Consider the following 21,539-nt stretch of genomic DNA (forward strand, 5'->3'; position numbering starts at 1 on the left):
TCAGTAATGCTAATTTTTCAACATTTATGCTAGTGTTAAAAAACTAAATACATTGTATTTGACCATTTTGATTGAATTCTGATTTCTATTCAGGTATAGATTCACACAAATCACAAAGAAAAATAACCATCTGCTAAAGAAGAATTGTATCATTTACAATTTGCTAACATAACAAAATACTAACCTTTAGGAGTTACAAAAAAATTTATATCAGGTACATCCTGCTGCCTAGCTAGCAAGAGAAGTACATTATTTGGGGCTATGTTTGTAGTTTTAGTATTTATGGATCTAAATATAAAGTCTTTATTTTGTCCTGCCTATTTTATAAATTCTGAAACCCACAACTCTGCTTTCTGGATTTTCTTGGAGTTTTCTTGATTTATTTTTTTTCCTGTCCACCTGTCTCTAGCTTTACAATTTTAAATTTTTGTTGTTATTTTGTTAACCAGAAAGGTTACTCGTTTCTGAAGGGTTCTGTCCTAGAAAATCTTGTAAAGGTATTTGTATCGTTTGTTTTTGCCACGTTGTCATGTAAATACACTGAAAAGAACAGGGAAGCAAGGGAGTTGGTGCCTTCAGGGGCTTTCTAAAATACTTGTTAGAGACCAAGCACGTGAACTCTGACAACAGTGTGAAACCTTTTACGGTTTATCTAATTGCTTTATAGGTAAGAGCACTTAGAATAACAAGAAAAAGGAGGAAATAACATTTCATTCTTTTTTTTAAAGAAGCTTGTAACAAATTGCTTGATTTTTAGGAAACCTCTTGATATGCCTTGAATAAGCTTTGAACATCTTTTTCCAGTTTCTTATCAGGGCAGCATTATCAGTTAGATTTATTAGATTATGTATATCAGTTAAGAACAGTATAAAGTGGAGAGCTGAAAATGGAGAGCAAGCCCAAGATCTGTGGAGTAATCTCACGTAGGCATAACCAAAGATAGAATGAGATTTAGATGAGTGACATAAATTTTCTCCTTGCTAACTTTCGCTTAAGCTAACTTGTGCTTCAAAGTTAAGTATTTAGATGTAAATACCTGTCTTCCCTGCTTCGAACAGCTGCCAGGAATAGACTCTGTTTCACTTTTCTGTGGGTTAGTCATTTCAAGACTGTAGTGCATTTAAGAACGGTGAATGAACTTGTGCTTAAAGACTTCTTGAAGGTCTGTGTTAATTTTTAATCTGTTGTGTAACTCAAATATTTGACTATACAAGTGCGAGCTAAATAATTGCTCAGTTATCAATGGTTGTTTTCTGGCAGATTAAGAAAGACTGTATTTTGCAGATGGCGTTCAGATTCTCAACTTCATATATGCTTCCAGTGGGGAGAAGACGGGAATTGTGAAGAGATTTGAACAATTTGAAAACAGAGAACTTGAAACAGTCAGGCAACATCAGATTGACTATCCGATGTAAGTATAGGCAAGTAACTGGAGCGGGCCACAATTGGTTATTGAAGGCTGTAGGATGCACTGGAATTCTCAGGCTGTGTTCACAAAGTAAAGGAATAATGCCTGCTATTTTGAGAAAAAGCTCAAATGGAAACTAGTTAGTGATTCCTTCTGTTCTTTTATTTTTGGAGGGAATTAACCTGAACCTTAGAGACATACTTACTCAGCCCTGCGCTGAGATGTACTGTAAGAGATACCAGTGGTAGGTGAAACTGAGATGGTTATGTATAGTAAGGAGAGGGTAGGTTAGCTGATACTGCTGTCATGATCAGACAGCTGCCTCATGACTACCTAGCCCGAGGTTTTCTGCATTACAAAGAGATCTGCATTTCAAACACCATTTGCAGACTAATTGCAGTGGTTTCTTGCAAGGGCAGGCAGTGAAAACAGCTTTTTTCTTTATAAATTCACACTAGTTATTTTGCAGAAGACAAGCCCTTAGTGATTAGAGTCCCCTGCCTTGATGAATCATCCAGTTTGAGCTTAACACTGTTTCCTTCCACCATCCCTGCGTAAACTGTCCTAGTCGGATGGGGTAAAACCACTTAGCTCTGCACACCATGCAGTTACAGAGAAATCGCACTGGTAGGATCATCCTTCTCTGCTCTTCTTCCTCTTCCCCAAACTGTCACAACTCTTCAGTCATATTTTGCAACTTCAGGCAAAAAAGTGTTTGCGCTCGCATGCACGTGCACGCGTGTACATCCATAATCTCCCTTCCACCAGATGCTGTTACCCCAGCAACTGGGGTAACATTTCCCGTATCACAGAAATGGGAAATGGTTGCAGGAACTTGAATTTGCCTGCAGCTTTGTGTTAGGCCTGTAATCAGGGAGTGCTGAAGGCTTGTCAACAAGTCCAGGTTCCACACAATTATTAGCCATCATCCTGTAAGTCTGAAGTCATTAGGACAGAGCAGTTTTTAGCTCCTGGCCTCTTTAGGATGGGTGACAGCCTGGTTTACATAGCCTGCTGCCCTTTGCTCAACAGTGCAGCTGCACTCTGCTTCTGGTACTGAAGCTCTGGTTGAGAAAACAGCATGAATTCATGCAACTTCTTAGTGGCTCCACACGGTTCCAAATGTCTCTTGACTTCAGGTTATCTCTCCAGTGTTAACAGAAAGCATTGCCTGTGTGCTGTGGTTGTGTGACAGCCTTGGGTAGCTCTGTTAAGAAGTGGAAGAGATTTTTCCTTCAGCTGCTTGTATGTGAGTGGTGGTTCCCCCTGCTCCAAGAGGCAAACAGGAGCAGATGGATCAAACTGAAGTTACTCATTTGATTTCAGTCAAGGATTTGGTTAATTAAAGCAGCTTTCCAGAATAGATTTGCCTTTATTGTTTAACAGGGTTGTTGAGCTTCAGTGTAAAGAAAGAGGACTGGAGGTAGGCAACAGTCATTTGTGGCAGCTGCCAGTGCACAGCCTGCAGCAGGGACAGGCTGGGACCGTGGGGGACTGCTTGTCCTGCGTGGCACTGCGGCAATGGAGGAGGTGAAATGAATCAGCATTGCCCCCACCTGCATCCCAGGAAATCTGGCCAGATAGGTTATGTGCTCAGACTGGCAGTCCAGGAGTAAATGGAGAGTCCAGCATTTAAGTTTGCTGCATTGCCAGAGATGAAAGAGGGAAAGAGCGATGTTCGAGCCCAGGCGGTTTTGCTGGGAGTACAGCATCTGCCTGTAGAGCACATAATGAGATATTTATGGGCAGGCATGGCTGGCAAACCCTTCTACCTCACCCGTGTGCCAGCTGTGGAGGATATTATGTTACTAGCTATTTAAGGTGTAGTCTGTGTTAGGGTCAATTTTATCTGCGTTTTGTTTTGTTTTACTTTAACATGAGAGCAGCTGTTACACTTTCAGACCTACCTTGGTTAAGGTAGAAGGTACTGTGTGCCTAGAAACTTCGCTCAAGGGATGCAAGGCAAGCTGACCCAACAAATATTTGCATTGTGTCTCAATTACAATACCTCCTTCCAGAAGTCATTGAGAACTTTGTCAGAAAGCATTGTAATGCTTTGCTGGGCTGTACATTGAAGCTATTATTGCCAAAGGCATTCTGCATTGAGCTGACTTTGCTGTTACGGAAATAAGTGGCCAAGTTCCTGTCAGTAGCACAGAAGCAGTTTTAGTCTGGCACAGACTCCTTAAAATCAGATCCAGTGGTACAAATTCTGCTTTTAGTGCCTTAGCAAATCTGCTTTGTAATGCCATCAGAGCCAGTGAAACCATTCCAGCTCTGTTCAGAAATTGCTCAGTAGATAACATTGTTGGGTCTTCCTTTTTTTATTTATTTTATTTTGCACTGCTCCATAGTTTGATCATGCTCCACCTTTATTTATCCTTTGATTCAGCTCTGGGACAAGTATTCATGCCTGTTTGTACTACCCAGAGGTTCACTTCATTTTCACCTGCTCCTCCCAAGCACATTTTCACAGCTGTTGGTTAGTATAGCTTAGTAGACAGAGCTTAGTTTTTACTGGCTTCTACAATCGAGATCACAAGAATGAGCATTTGGGGATTTTGTACTGTAGTCTGCAAGCAGGAGGGTGGCTCCAAGTTGTCTCAGCTGCTTTTTCAGTTCCCTATTGATGTGGGATCTGGCAGTAGCTCTGATTCACCGTTCTGGAATTGATTCAGATAACACTCCCTTAACTCTCCTCTCATGTCAGTACCACAGAAGTGCTCGGTTATAAGGAGATCATAGATGCAACAATCTTACATAGAGTTGCTCTGAGGGTTTTTAGTGCACAGGATGTGTTCTATTCTGAAGATTACATGTGTGAATACAGTTGGCTAAACTGAAGTGAAATGCATGTTTTTCAAATTACGTAGGGAGATTTCTCATCAGGAGTGGATTTTTTTTGTTTATTTTTGCTCATGCAGGTTCACCGTTTCAATCTGGCTGTATTTACTGCATCACTGTGAAAAGGACTTGTGTGGTATCCTGTATTTTATTGATCCAAAAGAAATGTATGGTACTCCTGCTGTATTTCTAAGTGAGGAAGGTAAGGGATTTTATTAATGGCCTTCAGAAGGGGTCTAATATAGCCTTTATAGATTTGTGCCTAGGAACAACACTTATAAATATATTATCAGACCTATTTTGTGAAACTGATCTCATGAAATACTCTTTGACTATAATGTCTGAAGAGTCATGTTTGAAAACTGAAGTGTTGAAATTGAAGTGTTATTGTAATATTGCTCCCAATTCTTATATGCCTACTACATGAGATTTCTTGAAAATTTTGAATAGCCTCAGAAGTTCAAATAATTCAAGTTCATGCATATGTTGTGATGTTCAAGAGCATAGTCTATTTCCCCAATCCAAAAATAAAGGTTGAGGTAACACTTAGTCTAACAGCACTTCCACTTGAAGAACATTCCTGCCAGAAGAAGGCTCTTCAATGTCTGAAACTGAATGAAATTCAGCAGATGGGGACTGGCTGGCAAGCTCAGAGGGGAAAAAGATTGCAGAGTTCTGAAAGTACACACCTGGCTTTCTCATAAGACGTTGTATTTTTTCCCCTTATTTGCAAGGTTCACTGCTAATCTCTTCCTCTCTACTATTTTTGCAGTTTCTATTTTCTGTATCTTGTTACCGATCTAGATAATTAACCATTAGAACAGTTGGCATAACACCATGGTGTGTTCTCCATTATCCTTATTTCCCTTATAAACTGGATGTGTTTCTTAGAAGAACAAACAAAAACAACAGCTCCCCTGGGAGTGACTAGCTTGGTCTGAGACTTGCTTGGAGAGGTCCTGGGGCCTGCTTTTTTCAGTGTTCGACTAGGATATCAGAAGAATATGTTCTGTTTTTACAGGTTCAGGCTGTGAGCCCAGCTCCTGCGGGTCCAAGTAATAGGGCTTAGTGTCATGCTGTACTTTGTCATCATGCTCTCACGTGCTAACATAGGAGCACTGAATAAGATGCTCATGTGCCCTGCTACCCTGCTTGCTGTGATCACGTCTAGTTTTCTGAGATCAACAGATAGGTTTAATGTCTTTATCCCTTCGATAAGCTGGTTTTGATTCAACAGTTTCACGTGACAGCCTGTGAATTAGCAACCGAGATGCATAACTGAGATATAGAACACGTTTCCCTGTGATTCTGTTAGAGTTGATGTGCTGCATGGTGAGTCCCCAGATGTCTGTTGATAACAGATGTCTGCTGGTGGACAGAATCACTGTGTATAATACATGAGAAAATCCATTCTTAATATTTCTATGGTGTTTATTGTCTTTTTCCTCCTTTGTTGCTTTGTCAGGTTGCGTGCATATACAGATGCACCTCATTAGAGGAGATGACCTTGCAGTGAAAACTAGCTTCAGCCTGCCTCTGAAGCAGTGGTTTCGACTGGATCTCTCTTTTAAGGGTGGACAGGTACGTGTGCTACTGAATTACCAGATCAAGACTGGGATTTGTCTAATTTGTTTATGCCTCTGACAGATCCCTTAACAAACCTCTCAGGTAAGTCTTGGGGGGAATATTGTAATCTGCACATGCTCGCATAGCAAAAGAATGAAAAATCTTACCCTAGAAATTGGCCACAGATGTACAGACTCTGACTTCAGGAAGTCATCATAGATGCTTAAGATAAGTGCCTAAAATTACTGTGTATTCAGTGGGTATCCTGGTGCACAGTTGCTGTCTGGCAACTTTATTGACTGTAAGGGGAACCAGAACTCCTGGGTTAGATACTTTATCTAGATAAGTTACATAGTGTGAATAGCCCCCATGGCCTTTGGACTCAGAGACTTGTGCATTTTTATTATTCTGATGTGAAAATTTAAGTGTCTGGCTTCCTTGTACAGTAGCATGCCTCTTGTCTAGATGCTATTGTCAGCATAGCTAAAAGAAAGCATGTGTAGTTTCCAAATTTTGTATATTTAACAGAGCAGCATAGGATTGACTGCCATTAAAAAACACAAAAAATATTGCAGTATCCCTCTGTAGTAGATAAAATACATAATTTACATTTTGACAAATCACAATTGTTTTTCATAAGAACCTTCCAAAAGCAGCTCTGAAAACCATTCAGTCTCCACTCCCAAGTCCTTGTCTGTACGTCCAGCTATTAAGATATTAGGGTGTGAAAATAATCAAAAACCTTATCAGTCTGTTTTTCTCAGCTTCTTTCTCCTTGAAAATGGTTGAATAGATTAAATTCTAAATTGTAAAAATAATTACTAACAAATTGCCAGAAAAGCTGAGGCAGATTTAAGTTATGAGGTAAGTGACTGATAAAGCTGAAACAATGCTGTGCAGAGAGAGCTATGCCCAGTCTAAACTACTGCTATTTGTTTTGCACCCCACCTTTTTAAGTATGTAAATGGTGAGGTGACTGATGGGCTTGCAAGAAAATGAGGTAGAGATGTGTATTAACATGCTTTTAAATATATTGTTAAGAGGAGAAGTGAAGGAAGGGGTTTGTGTGCTCCGAACTGTCTTCTGCTTGTTTAATTTGTAGTTACTAATTTAAACTCATGGGAAGTGGAAGAGCGTATGAATTTTGGAGGCACAAATGCAGAAGTTACTGTCAATATTGATAAAAGGTTATATTAGTCTTGCCTTGTTGGGAACTTGAGGACTGCCTGTACAATTAGATTAAGGGAAAACATTCTTGCATGAGAGAGCAGAGTGAGTATATTCAGGCATGAGATAAAACCTGTGGTTAATTAATTTCCGCTTCTGGACAAAATAAGAGAGCTGCAAAGAGTTTAATGAGCACTCTTGTGGCAGGCAGAGGAAGTAGAACCAAACTTAAAAAACATTTCAGTACTTAGAGCTGGTCTTGGGACAGATAAAACCGTGGTTCAGTTACATCTTATTGACAGGTACTCTTGTAGCAAATTTTTAAGTGCTACGATCCTGCAAACGTGCACAAGAATCTCCTTATTCAATTACTTATTTCACTTCCATTGATAAGATATGCTTACCAATGTGATCTCATAAATAAATAAATATAAAAAAATATAAATAAATATAAAAATTAGGGAATGCTGGGAGATTGAAGCATTGAGAAATTAAGTGGGATTTTAAGAGCATTGAAAGATGTGGATGAATCCATAAGGATACCTAGGCACTTGATAAAATTGTGCAAGGTTGTTTTGTGAGTCCTTAGACAACTTATTTTAAAATAGCAATGTCTACAAAAACCTCATCTTGTCATCCTTTTCAGTCATCCTAGAAATTCTGGCACTGAAAGTCTCCTGTGGGAGTTGAACCCAGACTTTTCTTTTTTTTTAATCATGGCCTGTTACATTTACTCTTTGGCCATTCTTTACCTGTAAGCTACAGCTACTTGATATGATCAAATTTCTCTTCATTATGTAAAAGGAAAACAAACTTTCACAGCTTGGAAGAGTAAAAGCTTCAGCAACGTATAAATATCTTATAACTGAACACAGGAATGGAATAGCTGTCGTAGGCAACATCTCTGCTATTTTTGTTTCTCATGATCGGCCAGCACAGACAACTGTCCATGTTTCCACTACGCTTTCCTGACATAAATCAGCTATGTAACACCATCCTCTGTAGCACAGAGGAGATCCAACATGCTGCAGCTGTAATATTGTGAACTATGAGTTAAAGTGGCTTAATATTGTGTAATATTTAGTCTACTACAATTAATGCTTTGTGTTCTTTTAGATAGAAGTAAGCAGTGTTGGGAAGAATTTGAGAAGACAACATCATCAGTCTTTTATGTAAGCAACATTTTCTGTTTTGCTGAGTGTGTGTGTGTGTATGTTCAGGTATGGAAAATGGTAGGATGACAACACAAGTCTGTAACTGAGATTCCAGATTTTGAAAATTTGTGTTTTTTACTGTCTGTACTCTCAAAATTAGCATGTGTTACTGTGCTGACGCTGAGAATGATCTGATCTGTATAATTTGGTTAATGCCATGAACTCATGCTGTATGGTCTAGTACTGGACCGTACTAGATCCCAGAATCACAGAGCCTTCCACTAAAAACTGATTGGGGAGATCAGTGGAATTGGGATCAGCTTTCAAATAAAGTCTTGGCCTTAGTGAAGTCAAAGGAAGTTTTGCTATTGCATGAAGCAGCTAGGATTTCACCAGTGTATCTGCTTCGCTTAGGCAGATAGCAGGATTTTTAGTATGGAAACTGCATAAAAATAAATTGCATTGAAGGCTTCATAGTTGAACTTCCTCTGTTGTGGTTTACAAACCAGAGACTGTAAATTCGAAGACAGTAACTCTTGGAGACAAATAACTTGAATTTTGATAGGCCAGTTTTAGAGAAGTGCAGGGGAGGGATGGAATTGAAATCTTAGAGGTTATTTAATGACGCATAAAACTCCAGAAGAGTCCTACGGATCAGCAAAATAAAACATTCTGCTGCTTTACGATTTTTATAGACAAGTTGTTTGTTAAATCTATTCCAGAAATCCTCACAGTAAATAACAGAGTGTATTTTTAGAGTAAATTTCTTTAGATGGAAAAAGAAAAAGATACTGGCAATAAATTTAAGGCTGTTGGTTACTGAAATTCTAAGTTTATTTTTTTCTTTTTCTTTCTTTCTTTCATAATACTTCTTGATAGCCAGCTTATTTCTCTTTCATGTTTTCAAGTTTCAGGGAAGATTTCTACTATGACGACACTGCTGGATATTTTGTTGTTGGAGGCAGTGGATACGTCAATGGTATTGAAGCATTCTTTGGACCCGTGAAGTACTATCGGCTCAATGTCTTGGACACAGAACAGGTAAACAGCAGCATTACCTGGGAATGTTTAAATATTAGCAGCCAGCCAGTGGCACTTTACCAAGGGAAATTTCTTTGGGATCATAAGAGCATTCTAGGCACACAAACACAGGACTTTTTTTTTTTTTTTTTTTTTGAACTGAAGCTCTTACTAAATGATTAACTTGCTATGACGCATAAGAGAACTTGGAAATATATAACCAATATACAACAATCCGTTCATGTTCTAGTCTAGGCATGTTAGTTACCTCTTCAAATATTAAAAGATAAGACTTTTAGAACCAAGTATATAAAGCAATGTTCCCAAATCTGTATTTAAATAAGGACTTACTTGAAGTATTGCTCAGTTTTCCAGAGTTTTCAGCGATACAATATTGCACACATTTGATTAATTTATGATTTTGTTAAAGCTGGTGGTAAGCACACAGGCTTCATCGATTTTATTTATTATTTTTTTTAAAGTTCATCTGTTGGGTTATGCTGACTGTTTGAAGCCATAGTCTTTTGTGACCAGCATCAGGTTTCTTGGCACATTAACATGATGTGCCAGATAAGCTGATAGTAGTAAACAATCTTTCCTTTTGTTGTTATTTCCTAGAACACTCTTAAGGTATAGGCAACAAACAACAGATGCTGTAGATGACGTTTATTCATCATTTGCCTTTTTCTAGATTTCTAACCCTCTTTATGACAAAGAAACAGTGGAACAAATTGAACATTACTATGAGAGATGTATGGACATTCAAGAAGTAGTTTATGAGTACAAACATATTGTAAGGCAAGGCCAACTAGCACAAAGAAATTGTAAGTATCCATGAGAAATGAATTTAAAGCTGTCATCTTTGGAAACCTGTTTTCTTTCCTTTTACCACATTGTGGCTAATGATCATCAAAAGTAAATTCAAATTTGGTCATAGGAATAAAAAGAAAAGGGCAATTTTAAGAGTTTACCCTTGTTACTGGTAGCTAAAACTGGTTTTGTTCCTGCAGAAGCTTTTGTGCAGTAGAATCCAAACTTAAATCATGTTTGTCATTTTTCTTCTTGAATAAGACAGGTACACAAAGGGACAAAGAAACGTTTCCAAGTTTAAATGGAAGCTGTTCAATTACCTCTCTTTGGTTTCATTCCCAAATTACTCTAAAGTCATCCTGGTATTTTAAGGTATTTTAAGCCCTTTCCCCAAAATGTGTGCATTTTTGCTACAGTGTCTCTTCCACAGTCAGCTAATATAAAGCAATTGACAGGCTTATACCAAAGCACTTTAATCAAAGAAGAGTATCATAGTCTAAATACGTGCTGAACAGAAACTTGTGTTTCCAATTAGAATTTGATTACGTGCATTGTGGCAATATTATGGAAGAGAATAGAATAAATCTTATGTATTTTTAAGCAGCTTATGCTAGCTGTATCAGTTTTCAATACTGCTTTGTGCTAAAGAAGTGTCCATCTTGCCCATGAATTTTTAATGTACCCTTGAAACATCTTTGTTCTACTGGAGGCTTGTTTACAGAACAGCCAAGTCAGCTTTCATGTCTTACTTGAATATGTTGTTTTCTCAAGGTTACTCTGAAAACTATTACTTAGAGCAGCTTCGCAAATACGGAGAAAAGTCCAGATGTGATGCCTTCATGTGGGGAAAAGAACTCAGGGAAAAGTACCACACCTTGTTCAAAATGTTGCAAGAGATGGATTTCAGTGCTCCAGATGGTAATCATATGTTACTGCTCTGAAATAATTCCACAATATATGTAATTTAAGTTGGTATGCTTTGGCTTCAGTTCATGTTTCATGAATTTTTGTTTTCGCATCATCTAACTTTGTAAAGGCTTCTGTATTGCACTGCAAAGGATGGCTTATTACGTAGATGGAAGTAGAGAGATGTTTTCAGTGGTTAGTTACTTTGATTTTGGATTTTTATTCACCTTTCCTATTCAACAATACCTAGGAATTTTTGTTGTCTGTATTGAGAATACCTTTCAGCATGAGAAACAGTAGAATCTGACTCTGTTGTATTAAATCAGAGAAGGGAAATCCATTCCTGATTTTAACTCCTGATTTTAACATTGTCCTATGTTGTGTTTTTGTGTTAGAAGATGAAAGTGATGCAGTTCTAGAAGTTGGCCAGAGGATATTTGAGAAGGTTGCAAAAGATTTATCCAGTGCTGATGGCCTAAGCAAGATGGGCTCCTCTGTCCCTTTGTTGGTGGATTCCAGTTGCTGTGGATACCATAAGGCTTCCTATTTCCTTGCAGTTATATTTGAAACAGGGCTTGGCGTGCCTGTGGATCGTACAAAGGTAGTATATTTAATACTTTTCATTATGTCTGTGAAATTGATTACCTTTAAAGGCAAGTTAAAACTGGGATAGATTTAGGATCAGTAGAATTTAAAAATATATATATATATATGAAATGGCCTCCAGATCCTTTTTCAGGCTGCAGCTGAAATCATTCTCTAATACAGTTACTCCTAAATAACCCAATGGAAATGAAGTCTTAATGAAGTCCTTATAGCAGGGAAATTAATGATTTAATAAGACCTAAAAGTGGTGGTAAGCTGAATGGCATGGAACGTGCTTCTTTTCCCAGTTGCTGAGGACGTAGGATGAGGGAGTAACACTCAAGTCATCCTTTGTAGATGGGTATGAAAAAAATCTATCTTCAGGCAAATCTCCTGAAGTGAAAAGGTTGCATAGCAGAGTCAGAAAAGAAGTCCCATGGTACTCTGTACAAAAATGTGGCACTGAGTATATGATCAAATTATTAAAGGTAACCACAGTAGAAAGGTTTAGATAGTTAATGTTTCTGTGGTGGAGACCTGGTAACTGCAATCCAAAGTCTTAGCAGTTAAATCTTTGGTTTTAAGAACTTACGTTCAATTGTTTAAAAAAAAAAAATAAAAAAATGTGGCAACATCTGAAACCATCTAGGTTGCTTGTAGGTGTCTAAAATTGGGTAGAGTAGGGAAATACCTTAATATTTTGGGGGGAAAAAATGACCATGCTTCAGCTGAGCAACCGCATTGTGAACTCCCTACTTCTTGGGCAAGTTACAAGTAACTGAAATGTTTCTGGAGTCCATTGCAAGGTCAAATGAAAAGTGTATCTGTCACTGGAAGAGGGCTGTACTGAAAATGCCAAAAGATATTTAACGATGGTATAATAGTGTAAGGTAAAATGCTTGTAAAGAATAACAGATCTGCCTAATGTAGTTACTGGACACTAATCAAAAGAAATCCTGAGAGACCAAGTTGACTTCTGTTTCACAAACCCAAGAAACCTGAGACAGGAACCGTTTTTTATACCCTAATTATGAAGTGTACCTATTACTAATTATGGAGGCTAACAAGTTTCTTTATTGGATCTGCTTCATATAGCGTAGGAAATAATTTAATACCCAGTGCAGATTGGGAACTGCTGTTTTTATTGCAGTGCAGGTGAAAAATTGTAGTGCTGTTGAAAATAACATTGGCAAATGTGCAGTACCTAGACTACTTCTAGGACCAAATAATGTGTAGCTCAAGGGAGCTTTGTGCTAAAATCTTGTAAGCCACAAGTCCCAACCTCCTCATCCTGTCAGATCCTTAGGGTAAAGTTTTTACACGCTGTTTGTTAGCCTCCATCTGTTTCCACTGAATTCAGTGCTAAAACTCTAGTTGATGTCAGTAACAATAGAAATATGTCACTGACGAGTATAAAAAGTATCAAAATATAATTAATGCTATATTAAAGTGGCATTAAAAATCACCACACGCTTCGCAGTTGCAGTGTAAAGGCGATATTTTAAAAGGAATTAGAGAATCTAACTTCTCTTTCAAAGCTTTCTTTGCATATAAGGGAAACTTCAGCTACTTTGAATCATGCTTGATTCTGTTACTGTGTTTACATCATATAGCTAGTATATCAGCTACCATTATGAACTCTCTGTTCCCTGTAAATCACAAAAATGCTAAATGTATGAGATATGCAGTGAATTCATGCATGTTTTTTTTGTCGATTTTTGCCAGGGACTGCTGTATAGTTTGGTTGGTGCTCAGGGGAACGAGAGACTTGCTGTGATGAATCTTGGCTATAAACATTACCAAGGCATTAATAACTATCCAATTGATTTGGAGCTGTCGTATGCTTATTACAGTAATATTGCAATAAAGACGTCCTTGGATCAGCACACTATAAAAGGGGAACAGGTAAAAGAATTCTACATGTATCTGGATTTATTTTCTGTGCAAATGACTTTTCATATGTTAATATTAATTATGTGAACAGAATATTTTAATCTTCATTTGCAAGTATTAACACATCTGATTGTTATAAAATCCCCCAAATTATGTGTATAGAATATCCTGAGTTGGAAGGGACCCTTAAGGATCATCAAGTCCAACTCTTGACACCGCACAGGTCTACCCAAAAGTTCAGACCATGTGACTAAGTGCACAGTCCAATCTCTTCTTAAATTCAGTCAGGCTCGGTGCAGTGACCACTTCCCTGGGGAGCCTGTTCCAGTGTGCAACCACTCTCTCTGTGAAGAACCCCCTCCTGATGTCAAGCCTAAATTTCCCCTGCTTCAGCTTAACCCCGTTCCCGCGGGTCCTGTCACTGGTGTTAATGGAGAAAAGGTCTCCTGCCTCTCGACACCCCCTTACGAGGAAGTTGTAGACTGCGATGAGGTCTCCCCTCAGCCTCCTCTTCTCCAGGCTGAACAGGCCCAGTGCCCTCAGCCGCTCCTCGTACGTCTTCCCCTCCAGGCCTTTCACCATCTTCGTAGCCCTCCTCTGGACACTCTCCAACAGTTTCATGTCCTTTTTATACTGTGGTGCCCAGAACTGCACACAGTACTCGAGGTGAGGCCTCACCAGCACAGAGTAGAGCGGGACAATCACCTCCCTTGACCTATACTCCCTTGAATGAAGTATCCCTTGATACTCCCTTGAATGAAGTATCATTACTTCATTTCATAGGAAGGGGGAAAACAAATCAAAGTTAATCGAAAATCCCCAGAATTGTCCACATGCATATCTTTCAGTAAAGTGTAAGTCTTGCTCCTGGGCATTAATACCTCACTCAGACTTTTAATCATTAATATTACTGGCCATCATTATTAAACATCTGGTCTGCTGTTTCAGCAGCCAAGCATCAGGAAGTTCAAGCAAAATATGAATTATCCTCTCAGTACTTCTACCTTTTCTATAATCAAATGTAAAAGATTTGGCTGTTAAATACCTATGGGAGGAGATAAAGTTATGGCAAAATGACCTCAGAACTAGGTGCTGAGCAGCAGATAGCACAGCTTTATCTGTAAAGACTATTCAAGATAGGCCAGTACTAGAATTCTGAAAGAATGATTACTGGTTATTATATAAACAATAGACTTTGCTGAAGAACAAGCAGAGAATCACCTAGGTACAAACACTGCATTGTAGGGCATGTCTTCATTAAGCTGTCTGCCAGCCATTTTTTTGTTTTGTTTTGAGAGAGATTTCTCTACAAGGTAAAAAGCCTTAAAAAAAAAAGAAAAAAAAAGAAAATTCTATTCCTTTTGTTTTAAGTTCAGTCAACAAAATCACTTTGTGCTTTTAAAACAGATTTTCTTCTGCTGTTGATATTTCTCCAGACTCTTCCAATGTAGAGTGAACTTAGGTCTTTGTACTATAACTGATGTAAGGGTGTCCCTTAACATTCTGGCCAGCAAAGAGGTGGTGAGAATTTTAAAACTCAGAACTGACCAATGAATTTTTAAGGAGAAATAGAAAACAGGCAACTTTTTCATTGGAGGGCAGGTGTGTGAAATCCTTTGTAATATTTTTTATTCTGTTCACCTACTCTTCAGGCATTTGTTGAGACTATAAGGCTGATGGATGATGAACTGCTAAAAGCTCAAACAAAAGAAAATGGTGATGTCTTTATGTGGTTAAAGCATGAAGCAACGAGAGGAAATGCAGCTGCACAGGTATAAAGTAGTACTTTTCTCCCTTCTTGATTTTATACACACGTATGTATGTGCATTTGTAGACTACGTTTGAAAGATGCAGAGAAGAGTGAAGCAGACTTTTTCTCTATAAACCCAGAATTACTTATTATTTATAAGCTTGAACTATATCCCTTGTTTTTGTCAGGTAATGTCTAGCGACCATGTAAACAGCTATAACAACAAAGGAAGGTAAAAGGGAAGAGTTACCGAGACTTAGCAAACTCCTTGTCTGATCATTTTCCCTGGATTTGTATTTGACGTGATGCAGTCGGATCAGCAGCAGTGTTGTAGTACTGGATCATTTGCATACGTTTACCACTGCCTTTATCACATACCTCGGCACTTAAATCAAGCCAGACTTTCATGGTCTATAAAAGCCAACCCTACTGGAGGTTTTTTATCAGTACATTCCGTCGTTGGGAAATCCCGTGAATATTCCTGATACTAGTTGCTTCCAAACTATTAAGGACACATAACTAGTTTCTTCACATGTTTAAAGTCCATCTAAGCCTGCAAAAGTTGGTTCCACTGAAAATTCCAATCTCAGTACTAATATTTATGATGTTGGTGTTTACCTTGTTTTCTTTTAGCAACGATTGGCTCAGATGCTGTTTTGGGGCCAGCAAGGAGTGGCAAAAAATCCTGAAGCAGCAATAGAATGGTATGCAAAGGGTGCAACAGAGACAGAAGATCCAGTGTTAATATATGATTACGCCATTGTGTTGTTTAAGGTAAGTCATGTTTCATGTGTTCACTTCAAAAATCATTCCTTAGAAACATCCATGTTTCTGAATTATCCACAGTGATGCGTTGTGAGAGTGTATATGGGTGATTTTGGATTTACTCTGAAAACCATTCAATAGAGCTGGTGTTGATTTTTACCAGACATGTCAAAAAACTATTAAAAAGGACAAGTGAAAATGAGTTTAGTCAGTTTCTTCCTAGACCAGATTCAGGATCAAAACACCACCTAAATTCTAGACCCTAATTATTCCTAGCAGCTTGTTAGCTCAAAATATCTGAACAAGTAGCAGGGAAAGGCCTGGATGTAGAGTTGTAGGTGAAAGTTAGATCCTTTCTTATAATGTCTTAGAATGCCCTTTATTAGATCTCTAAGTCGGGATTTTGTTTGAGCAGGTGTTAATTGTCCCCTGATGAAGTTATTTTTTCCCTACTAGAAGCAATAGACAACAGGTGCTAAACTCAGGTCCAACCCCAGCTGAGTCAAATAAGCAGTATCAGCTAAACCGTGTTGTCTGTAAGACAGTCTACAGTATGAAAAATTAGAGATACTAGTACAGATCTGCTAGATGTTCATCTCATTCCTTTGACATTGGAGGGCTGTTCTCTGCAAAATGCTTGCTTAAGTTTTGTTTGTGTTAATTTTGAGCATCCGTAGTCTATTTGACCCGTGTCTGGAATTTATTTATATGGACATCATCAGCGTAACATCTGTGTATTTCCTCTGGAGGCACTCTGACATCCTTTTTCAGGCAAGCTGAGAGCTCTTGTGCATTACCAAATTGTGAACAATCCATGATGCTATTAATTTTTCCTTAGCTGCTTAAAATTAAATGTGTGTGATATTATTTACCCATAAAAATCACGTGGATCTTATGGTGAAATAATTTTTCCTAGACTGGATCATTAAGGTTTTGTAAAGCTGTGAATGAAGGATGGGCACAAAGCTGCATTTTAAATGGTAGCTTTTTGAAGTTGAATGGCATCTAGTAAATAACAGTATCAATGTTAAAATGCATTTTCAATTATGTGAATTTTCATTAACCTGTATTCTGTATTTGTAAACGATGATTATTTCATATATCCATTTCCTAGGGCCAAGGTGTGAAGAAGAACACAAAGCTTGCATTAGAATTGATGAAGAAAGCAGCAGCCAAGGTAAAATACTATATTTTGTCACAAAACTACTATGAGAGGTGCTAATACTAATGATCTTTGCTTTATATGAAATACGTATAATAATTCTGTGTAAAAAATAGTTGGTTTTCCAGTTGCTTTCACCATGAATGTCAAAAGACTTATTTTCCCTAACTGAGGGAGTAGAACACTCAAAAATCAGCCAAACTTACATAAGAAAAAGAATTTTCTTTCCTTACGTCTTTTTGAACTTGCTGATGGTTAAGTGACTTAGGGAGTGAGTAGTTTTTCCAAGAGTATGTATTAGTCTCGTGTTCCGAAGCATTTTGTTTTAGACCATACTAAAAATATTTTTTCATGAAAGCACCCACCAAGCTTGAGTTTTTGACATGCCAGTCTCTGTAGGTGCATGCTGGTGAATGTAAAAAAGGCCATACTTGCTCTCTCTGGACATCTCTCCTATGTCAAGGAGAAGAAAAGGATGTCCCAAAGCCTTCTAATTTTTTAATGGCTGGGGAAAACATTGACAGGCACTACAGAGAAGAAGAGCCTTGCTCCTTTTGTTGATCTAGTACTGTCAGGGTACGCAGCCTATGATCTGTTTCTTACCTTGCTTTGTTAAAAAACGTACCTAGATCTTGGTTACCTTCCTTGCTCCAGAAAACCAGAACTAGTTAAATTTCTGGTAATGTCCATGGGACTTCATTATGGACCACCACCAAGAAACTACTGTTTCTGTTATCTCTTTGAAACACAAGAGACTACCTGTTCTTTTGAGAGTTTGGGAAAGACTTGAATAAACAGAATAGCTTTCACAATATGACAAATGTCCCTTAACTCAGGATCTGAAGAGCAAATTTCTGGGAACAGCCTAGAGACAACAATTTGCTTACCTTTGCTAGGCTCAGATACTTAAGTTTTTATTATCCCAAGTACATTTTTTGTAGAAAAATAACACTATAATTATTGAAAAGTTGAACTGCTTTTGGATTTTAATGACTAAGCAAGCAACACTGTTCCAATTTGAAAGGAAAATAAATCCTTTTCCAGAGGGCCTTCCTAAGTGCCAGTAGTATACAGTTCTTACTACAGGGGTCACTGAAAGAGACTGTGCAGTGTAGAAGCTTTTGGCAGATGGTAGCAAGCAAATAGCTTGGATTTGTGCACTGAGACTTTTTTTTAGGTAGCTTTTACCTTATGTCACTGTTTCTGGCAGGGTTCCTATTAAACATCCATTCTCAAATAAGAGAAAATAGCATGTCCAAACCTATCTGTTGGTGCTGAGTAATTTGAACTGCTGGCAAACTTACAGCCACCATATGATCCATGACATGAGTTTGTACAAGGAGACAGTGACTCACTGCAGCCAAAATAAAAACTGTGTCCCAGGAAGATTTTCTCCTTACAATCCGTGCTTACTGAGTTAACGATGCAACTCAGTGTGTTGCACAGTATTAAAAAGATCTGTGTGGGGTTAGTCAAATAAAACACGTAGCCGTGTTTTGAGAACATTGGAAAATTCTGTGTTAATTGCTTCCTATTTATTCTTATAGAAATGTTTGAGTTTAAAAGAAGTGGGGTTTTTTGATTGCTAATCCTGTCTGGAAGTGCAGTTATCTCCCTGTTTTTTCTTATTGCCTTCCCTTAGCTCCACTGCAGATGCACACAAGAATACCTCTCTCGTTTAGGCTTTGCACAGGAAATCAGTGAAAAACTTTCACAGTTTGTTCCTGTCACCAAGTATGGGTCTGAATGCAGACATGGCTGAGGCTCTGTAGAATAAGACAAAGTAGCTGGGTTTCAGGGTGGAATCATTCCTTAATGAGCAGTGGGAGGCTCTGAGGGAGTGACTTTATAATCTCTTGTGGTCAACATGAGGCCATAAGGAAAAGAAGTGGAGAGGTAAAAAAAAAAAAAGGCAAATCTTTTATACCTCCATCCCAATGGGAATTTTGACTGGATGTATGTGCCAGATGTCCAGACAGGCAAGCTCATGACAAGACCCAAAATTGGGCAGCAGGTTGAAATTGCAATGTGACACAAGGCAGAGTTGATGCATGATCTGAGACTGCTTTCCTTCTTCTCTAAGGGCTTGCCACAAGCAGTGAATGGACTGGGATGGTATTACCACAACTTTAAAAGAGACTACAGAAAAGCAGCCAAACACTGGTTACTTGCTGAAGAACTGGGGAATCCAGATGCATCTTACAACCTCGGTGTCCTTTATTTAGATGGGATTTACCCTGGAGTACCCAGTAGAAATCAAGTGAGTAAATATTCTGTAGTGTTATTTTCTTTACATTGGAGCCCAATTTACAAATTTTGACTTCATTCTTGAGATGGCTGTCTTTACTCTGAGTCAGTTTTTGGTGCTTTTCGTCACAGAGAAGAGTGGTAGTGGGCAATTCAGTCAGATTGCTCAGAGAGAGAGAAAGTGATGTTACTCAAATTTCTCAGCTGTGCTTCTTTGTGTGCGTTTGTGCTCCTAAAGTTTAGAAGCAAAGCAGTTGCAGGTTTAGCTCCTAATTTTTCTTGACCCTGGGTCAAGCAAACTAGTTTCTCAGCCCTGATGACTTCCCTGGTACTTTACGGGGAAGGATGTTTTCCCCTATAGAAAAAAGCAACAGAATCTTGTCCCTGAACTTGTAAGCAGCTATGCTGTATTCACATTGCTTCTGCAAACTTCGGCACTGCATTAAAAGACTTCCAAGCCAGACTCACAAATGTAGCTATTTAGCATAACCATGGTAGATGGCAGTGTTTTGCCACTGTGTCTTCCTGTGATATAGCCTGTTTAATTCTGTGTGTGTCAGTAAGAACCATGTATTTTCCCTACCAAGAAAGGTTTACTTTGATTATATTTCCATTAATTAACTTTGCAAAAAATGCTGTTTGTAGGTAGTTCTCAACCAACAGCACAAACATAGTGAGGCAGGCTGTAAGAAATGCAAGCAGACCTTGTGCTCAGAGCTAAATGAAGCCTTCAGCGTGGCCTGTGGGTTCTGAGATCTGGATGTACTCCAGACAGCGAGCATTTCTGCTGCCAGCAGCAGTGCTCACCAACATGTGCTTTTGACAAACATGTTTTCCTTCCCTGGGGACTGAAATACACTGTTCAGAGCAGTCTGGCTGTAAGAGTACCATTAAAAGTGCCCAGGTTTCATTACTGATGAAAGCTATGGGAAGGAAGTACTTTGTTATGGCAGTGAAGGACACTCTGAAGTCTTTGATCACTCACAGAAAACAGATACAGATAGTTTAAAAATTCCTGAAATAAGTTATTTCAGGCTGTATGTTGCTTTGGTTTACATTACAGGTTGCTCTTTCTAAGGGTAAGACACAGAGAATCACACATCCTTCCTGCTTTTATGGCTCTGCCCTGCCTACTCAGTCTGAGTTACCTTTTATAAAAGTTTCAGAGACTTGAGAAGCACAGTTGTACACAGCAAGGCATCCTGAGCATTGCTATTGCTCCCCAGCCTTCACTTAGGTCTCACCATTGTAAAAGTCCCGGCCTATGTCTGTTCTCCAGGGTTCCTTATTAATTTCTCTACTAGTACCTATTTTTAGTTTCATAAAGCTTGTATACCACCAGGTGTCAGTTGTATGTTTAGACACTTTTCTATTTATTGTTCAGAATTTCAGTTTTTTAAAATTTTTTCTGGCCTAAACTCTTAAAAGTTGAAGAGAGGAATTCATTTCACTTAAGTACACTAAAAGCAGTTAAAAGTGGTTGGCCTGCACTAGCCAACTTCTGCTTTGAAATTATTTAATAAAATGAGACTTGGGAAACAAAACTCAATAAGCACTAATAATATGGAGTTGCTAGTTTTGTCTTGTTTCTTTGCAGACAGTAGCTGCGCACTATTTCTATAAAGCTGCTCAAGGAGGACATATAGAAGGGACTTTACGATGTTCTCTGTACTACATCACAGGAAATATGGAAGACTTCCCCAGAGATCCAGAAAAAGCTGTAATGTAAGAAATGAAATCATTTGTTAAAGGAGAATATATTTCTGGTGGGATTATTTTGATTATTGATGATTTTTAAGTCCACAATTAAGTCAAAAATACCTTTTAAGTCAAAATATTCTTTACTTCATCTTACTGACCTCCCTGAAAAAAGAATTCTTCTGCAGTAAAGTTTGATCCCCATGAGTATGTGTATTATTTAAATGACCAGTAGATTTTGAGTGATGCTGAGTATTTCTGGTGAACTTGTAGATGCACAAGTATGTAGGCTCTCCAAGTTGTTCCAAGGGAAATAAAAAGAAAAAAAAACCACTGTGTGTAACAAAACAGCACATATTTCTTTAGTGAGAGATGACCAGCTTTCAATGTGGTATAAAAAGACTGATAAGAAATTATAGCACTTATATCACTAAGGTTTTTTGGTTTCGTTTTTCAAAAAATCAAATAATTTGGCCAAGAAAAAGCACAGGACGTCTCTGGTACGTTCATGGAGATGAATGGGTAATTATGTTCTTGTTCAGTCAACACCTGCACCACTGATGC

General features: G+C 38.3%; 1 protein-coding gene across 2 annotated transcripts in view; it reads left to right on the top strand.

The window, feature by feature from the left end:
* Positions 1-21,539, top strand: part of SEL1L3 (SEL1L family member 3) — a 38,512-nt gene that overhangs the window by 5,397 nt on the left and 11,576 nt on the right. Inside the window, exons 3-16 of one of the 2 annotated variants that reach the window (XM_027457292.3) lie at positions 1,285-1,411; positions 4,333-4,454; positions 5,718-5,833; positions 8,102-8,157; positions 9,048-9,180; positions 9,851-9,983; positions 10,741-10,887; positions 11,274-11,476; positions 13,186-13,365; positions 15,006-15,125; positions 15,737-15,877; positions 16,983-17,045; positions 19,114-19,290; positions 20,875-21,002. In XM_027457292.3, the coding sequence (XP_027313093.3) occupies positions 1,285-1,411; positions 4,333-4,454; positions 5,718-5,833; positions 8,102-8,157; positions 9,048-9,180; positions 9,851-9,983; positions 10,741-10,887; positions 11,274-11,476; positions 13,186-13,365; positions 15,006-15,125; positions 15,737-15,877; positions 16,983-17,045; positions 19,114-19,290; positions 20,875-21,002 (1,846 nt within the window). Of the gene's footprint in view, positions 1-1,284; positions 1,412-4,332; positions 4,455-5,717; positions 5,834-8,101; positions 8,158-9,047; positions 9,181-9,850; positions 9,984-10,740; positions 10,888-11,270; positions 11,477-13,185; positions 13,366-15,005; positions 15,126-15,736; positions 15,878-16,982; positions 17,046-19,113; positions 19,291-20,874; positions 21,003-21,539 lie in introns of both variants that reach the window. The other variant, XM_027457291.3, reaches the window with a different exon arrangement.

This window comes from Anas platyrhynchos, chromosome 4, assembly GCF_047663525.1.
Source record: "Anas platyrhynchos isolate ZD024472 breed Pekin duck chromosome 4, IASCAAS_PekinDuck_T2T, whole genome shotgun sequence".
Classification (NCBI taxonomy): domain Eukaryota; kingdom Metazoa; phylum Chordata; class Aves; order Anseriformes; family Anatidae; genus Anas; species Anas platyrhynchos.